Genomic DNA, 6,000 nt, shown 5'->3' with positions numbered 1-6,000 from the left:
TTTTGAGAATGATGATGGCAACAAATGTACAAATGTGCTTGATACAATGGATGGATGGATTGTGATAATAGTTGTACCACCCCTCAATAAAATTATTTTTTAAAAAGATTGGCTAGCAAGCCGTGGGAGAGTGCCTTCCCAGGGGAGGACTCTAACCCCGCCCTTGGGACAAGAGGAGGAAGTTTAAGACTGGGCGGCCACCCTCTGTGTACTGAGTATTTTTTGACAGAGGTCTCATCTCACTAGCTGCCCTGCGGGAGAAAGTTGCGGCAGATGGCTTCCAAAAGGATTTGCCATCTTGTAAATCCTAGGGAGAGGAACCCTGGCGGCGGAGTGGTGACGCTAAGGGCTGCAAACAGCAAAGTCAGCAGTTTGAAACCACCAGCTGCTCCTCGGGAGGAAAAGGAGGCTTTCTCTTCCCGCAAAAAGTTAGTCTTGGAAACCCACGGGTGCAGCCCTGCCTCGTACTTAGGGTCACTACGAGGCGAAATCCTATGGAGTAGCTCTGTCCTGTCATGTAGGATCAGTAGGTATAGGACTGGACTCACAGGAAGTGGGTTTGGTTTTTTGGTTTTTCCAAAAAAGGTGCCAGCAGCCCCATTTTATGGACCAGGAAGTACAGGCACAGGGGAGATGATGGGCGTGGCCCCGCACCCTCCAGCCATGAATGAGGAGCTCCTGCTCAATGGCAGGTGAGTCAGTGCTCTGGCCACTCCTCCCTCCTCCTCGTGAGACACCCCCACCCCACCCCCGCCGCATGGGTCTCATGGCTTCTCTGCTCCCTTTCTTGGTTCTTGAAGGACACCATTTTTTCCCCTCCACGAGTTCTTCGATTTAGGGATCTTTTCTCCAGATGTGACCACTGTCAGGTTAAGGATTGGCATGCTAACCACGAGGTCAGCGGTTTGAGCCCACCAGCGGCACCGCGAAAGAAGGATGAGGCTGTCAGTTCAGCAACCCCTAGGAGTCCGAATGGACTGCGTGACTGTGGGGTTGGTGACCGTCTCTGCCAGCCACTGGGACTCTCCTTGATCCCCTCCCATTCACTGCTTGTAGCCAGCAAACAATGGTGAATGGTCTCCTCCTGAACTAGCGCACTAACTTTTGGAGGTCAACAGGGAACATGCTGGTGAGATTGTTTGCTTCTCCAAATATACAGTTAGGAGACCAAGTTGAAATGATCTTAATCCAAGAAATCTATCTTCTAGAATCAGACCTAATGCTTAAAAAAAAAAAAAGAAGCATACAGTTGGTTACCTTGGCTGTTCTGTGCAGGTTGAAATATTCATCAAAATTTTTCACTGACGTCTCTGTGAAGGCATCCCGGACCATATCTGATCAAAGACAGGCAGCACAGTGAATGTAGGTAGACTCAGCTACAATCTTCGCCAGTGCAAGAGTGAAGATAAAAGGGAAGAAACGAAAGGTGCGGCCCTTCCTGTGGTCTATGCTTTGAAACCATGTAGGTGTACAGGCCACTGCCCTGTAGGCCTTGCTATCAGACAGAGCGCACCGGAGCATGAGCTAATGCAGATGTAGTTAGGTTTAAAAAAATTAACACCACTATCATGTGTGCTCCCTTTTGACCAAGTTTAAGTTTGTTATAGGTTTTGGGGTTTTTGAAAAGTATTGTCTGCTTTTTTGCAATTGGAGTATTTATCTGTTTTCTTTTATTATTGTTGTTGGAGTTGTTTTGGGTCTGTTTTCTTCGTATGAAATCTAAGAGATATACAGCTATAGAGACAGTAACTGGATTAAAAGGTTATGGTGGGGGTGTTGGGGAAAGTGGGGAGCTAATAATGAGTACAGTGAACCCGCGCCACTTCGCGCTTCGACTTCCGCAGCTTCACTCTATCGCTGTTTTTGCGTAACAGGTGCATGCTCTGTCATTACTGCCACTGATTGGCTAATACTGTACACGCTTGATGCCAAAAATAATATAATAAATAATAAATGATAATTGTAACGTCCAAAAAATGTTTTACTGTATTTTCCCTTTTTCGTTTAATAAATTGGGTAATATGAGTGTAATGGTGACTAAAGGGTGTTTTTTCATGTCCTCTATGCTCTAACTACGAAAATATTTGATTTACAAATAAGGAATCCTACTTCGCGGAATTTCATTTATCACGGTAGGGTCTAGAACCGATTAACCGTGATAAACGAGGGTTCACTGTATTACAAGAATGAAGAAAATTTTCTAAAACTGATTGTGGTGATGATCCCACAACTCTTTAATATGTTTAAACCACTGAATTTTATGATAGGTGAATTATATATCAATAAAACTTAAAGTGAAAAAGAAAGTAAGTACTGCTGTGTAATCTTCTGCCATAGATATATGAATGAATTTTGAGCTTGCACTTAATTTTAGCTCCAATTGGAGAAAAATTAGTTCTTATGACCAAGTCCTGCTTGATGCTTGCCTACAAGAAGAGAACAGTAAAGATAAGTGTGCTATAGTAAAGTGTGATGAAGAAACTAGATGGTGCCCAGCTGTGAGAGACAATAGCCTCTGGGCTATTAACAAGCAGCCGTTTAAGTGAGGTATCAACTAGTCCACGTGGAAGAAGTATACCAGGCAGTGTGAGCCAAGGACTATAAATAACATCATCCAAAACTGAAAGAGGGATTGGTCTAAATTGTGAACACCTGGCTTGCAGAAGGTTCTGGATGAGAGTAGAAGCCCAAAATCCATTTGCAGGGTCCGCACATGGATTAAGCTTCGGGTGAATCCCCTCTAACCATAGTCCAGGGGTGCAAATGGCCTGACTAATCAGACAGAGAGCACTGTAAAATTGATGTGACAGATATAGTGGGGATAAAGTGTAATGTAATTTGATCTCCCTTTTAACCCATTTAAAAGTTGTTTCAGTTAAAAAAACAGTGAAGGGGAAATACACGTGGATTAAGTATCCAATCAGACCAGGGGTGTGATTAGACTTGCTTTCATGCAGAATACATTGGAAAGTGCAGAATGTGTTGGAAACTGCATATCGCAGTTACAGTTAGGTTAAAATCTAACACCTTACCTACCATTTAACCTTCCATTTGACTCATTTCCATATCCAGTACACTTTTGGTAAAAAACCAAAGATTGGTATGTTCTGGAAAGGCACCAGAGTAGGCTTTGTCTTTTTCAGTGTGTTTTTCAGTATATGGAATCCAGGCCAGACAAGCCTAGAGACAGTCACTGGGTGAATGGTTTCGTAGGGATATGGAAAGGCAGTTTGGGGGAAACAGGGAGGTAACAACAGTGAGCACCAGAAGGAAGAAAACATCCCTAAAATGAGTGTGGTGATAAGACTGAACTATTGAATTGTATGATATGGGGATGATTTGCCGATAAAAGTATTTGAAAAAAAAATTGAATGGGATTTTTCCACCAATGTTTTGAAGTCCTTCATGTACACACACACTCTCTCTCTCTCTCTCTCTCACACACACACACACACACACACACACACACACACACACAGAGTTTCAAATCGTTGGTGGAAAATGGAACTGAATGATAAAGGAACTTGAAGGCCCTCCTACCTACGCCAATTAGTGTGAACTTGCTGCAGGCAACTGCCTTTGGGAATAGAATCTGCTCCTTCTCTTCCTTCTCTGCCCCAATCCTCTCTTTACCAGCGGGGTGCAGGGGGTATTGCCATCGTTGTTAAAATGTGACTTAGAAGTCAACGTTTTCTGAACTTAGAAATGGAGGCGCATGAGGGGACTTCAAAACGCTCATGGGAAAATCCCATGGTCTCTTCACTGCATTTTCCCATGAACTTTCTGAAGCCCACTTGTCCCAGCATGGCAGAGAGTGTGCTAATGATCTGTTTCAGTGACTCTGCCCGTACATGCCTCGGTCAAAATAATCCTCATGTGACAAATAAATATTTAATCATCTCTTTGAGGACAGAGAGCCTGCCCCTATATCAGGCTCTAGTAGCTAAGAGGAATTCCACCGAATTCCAGCTGTGTCCAGCCTACCCCACCCCCACCCCCACCCCCGCCACCGAGACTGCTCACGCAATGTCACCACCTGAACTCTTTAGATCTGAATTTGGACTCGTGCGTGTCCGACCTGGGGCTTTGTCAACTGATTTTAAAGTAAAATCTCACAAGACATTTCGTCCTTCCCACTCTTTTTCCTTCCAAAGCAGTCGGGTGAACTGTTTTGTTTAGATTTAAACATTTTTGCTAAAGAATTAAATTAAAACAACAACAACAAAAAACCCTGGCTGAGCTTTATCCAACATTTAAAATTTACACTCTAAGTTTAAATGGCTGCCATGAAGGTGACTTCCAGAAAGCCGTTTATTAATGTCTTATAAGAAAATGTCAGTGATCTTGCAAACAGATCAGACAGACTCTATGTGGCCACATAATGAGTTTTCCAAAAAGAAATGCACAAACAAGCTCTTGTTGAAATCAGAAATTCTATGATTCTTCTTTTTTAGAAATGTGTATTTTCGTCATTCCACTTCTTTACATGTGACAATTTGTTATAGATCCCCCATATCTTATCCTTCTAAAACATGAATTTCCATAGAGTATATTAATGTTTTTGGGTTTCATTTTTTAATTTATTAACTGGGAGTTAATACATATGTTACATCACTCCATAATTCAATCACATATATTAACTTTTAAAAAGTGTTTTCCAATGATTTTATGACTCTAAGTATTACAAATAATCTTCTGGGTTGAATCCTCTCTCTCTCTCTCTCTCTCTTTCCCTCGCTCTGCCATTGAGTCTGGTTCATCTCAGAGCCACCCTAGAGGATTGGGGAGAACTGCCCCATGGGTTTCCAAGACTGTAACTATTTTGGGGAGTCAAAAGCCTTGCCTTTCTCCTGGGGGTGAATTAGAAATACATAAGCAATGAAAGCAATGCCACAAGGATCCTGGAGTCTAAGGGGATTTGAAAAACTTGGAGGGAAAACGCTGGTTCCTTTGACTTCCATTTCCCCTGATGGAGTAGTGGTTGGAGCCTCGGAAACCCACAGGGGCCGGTCTCCCCTGTCCCACGGGCTCACGATGAGTCGACCGGGAGTTCTGCGCCTTCGTAAATTGCTGACCTTCCTTCTAAGAGACTCCAGATGAACAGGGGACTTGGGGAGGGAGGAACACCCACAGGGTCAGGAAGCAAGGAGGACAACTCTGTAGTGCCACCCTGGCACTGGTCCAACCCTTTCCGTGTCCTGGAAGCAAAAAGTCCGAATGTGCAACACAGAACTCACCAGTCACTTTGTGAAGCATGTCCAGTGCTGGGTCTTGCAGTTTCTTGATTTGTTGCTTTACGATCGTCTCAAATGTCCGATAATTCACAAAGCCCGGCAGCTCTCTACCCCGATACTGATTTTCAAATCTCCATATCTCATCGCACATGGCCTTATAACCTAAACCAGAAAGAATCACTCTGAACTATTTTGAAGTCTATCATCATGGTGGTGTAGTGGTTACGCACCGGGCTGCAATTCACAAGGCCAGCAGTTTGAAACCACCAATTGCTCCTTGGGGGAAAGGAAGGGCTTTCTATTTCCGTAAAGAGTTACCATCCCAGAACCCCACCCTGGGAGTTCTACTGTCCGCGTGGACTGGACGGCAGTGAGTTTGGTTTTCGGTGTGAGCCCAGGGCACATGGTTTGCACATAGAAAGGCCCCATAGACACTGAATTAGAGACGACAGAACCAGCTCTTTAAGACCTGGGCTGGGGAGATCCCAACTCTCTGCGGGTGTGTACCACAGGTCTGGTGGGAGGCAGTCTCTGTCTGCACAAATCCGCGGCTTTGGAAGGCCTACGGGCAAGCAGCTCTAGTGTGACGTGGAATTGCCTTGAGGGCCCATAAGACCAACCAAAAAGTATGCCCTGTCATGGTTTTTAGTGTATTCGTGCATTTGTAGCTATCCTAGTGGGTGTGAGGTGGCATTTCATAGTGTGCTTGGATTTGCATTTTCCTAACGACTCATGAAAAAGGTGCCCTGGTGATGTCGTGGCTTAA

At 44.1% G+C, this 6,000-nt stretch overlaps 1 protein-coding gene across 2 annotated transcripts in view; it reads right to left on the bottom strand.

Moving 5' to 3' along the window:
* LOC101649338 (interferon-induced GTP-binding protein Mx1) overlaps positions 1 to 6,000 on the bottom strand; it is a 31,255-nt gene that overhangs the window by 4,328 nt on the left and 20,927 nt on the right. For both annotated transcript variants that reach the window (XM_045284436.1, XM_045284435.1), the window contains 2 exons: positions 5,238 to 5,396; positions 1,258 to 1,334 (listed from right to left, as the gene is read on the bottom strand). In XM_045284436.1, coding sequence (XP_045140371.1) covers positions 1,258 to 1,334; positions 5,238 to 5,396 — 236 coding nt within the window. The remainder of the gene's footprint in view (positions 1 to 1,257; positions 1,335 to 5,237; positions 5,397 to 6,000) is intronic.

This window comes from Echinops telfairi, unplaced genomic scaffold (assembly GCF_000313985.2).
Source record: "Echinops telfairi isolate 266 unplaced genomic scaffold, ASM31398v2 ScPeMD7_7469;HRSCAF=8507_0, whole genome shotgun sequence".
NCBI classification, from domain to species: domain Eukaryota; kingdom Metazoa; phylum Chordata; class Mammalia; order Afrosoricida; family Tenrecidae; genus Echinops; species Echinops telfairi.
Note: the sequence above shows the minus strand (reverse complement) of the source record. Positions and strands in the feature narration are given on the sequence as shown.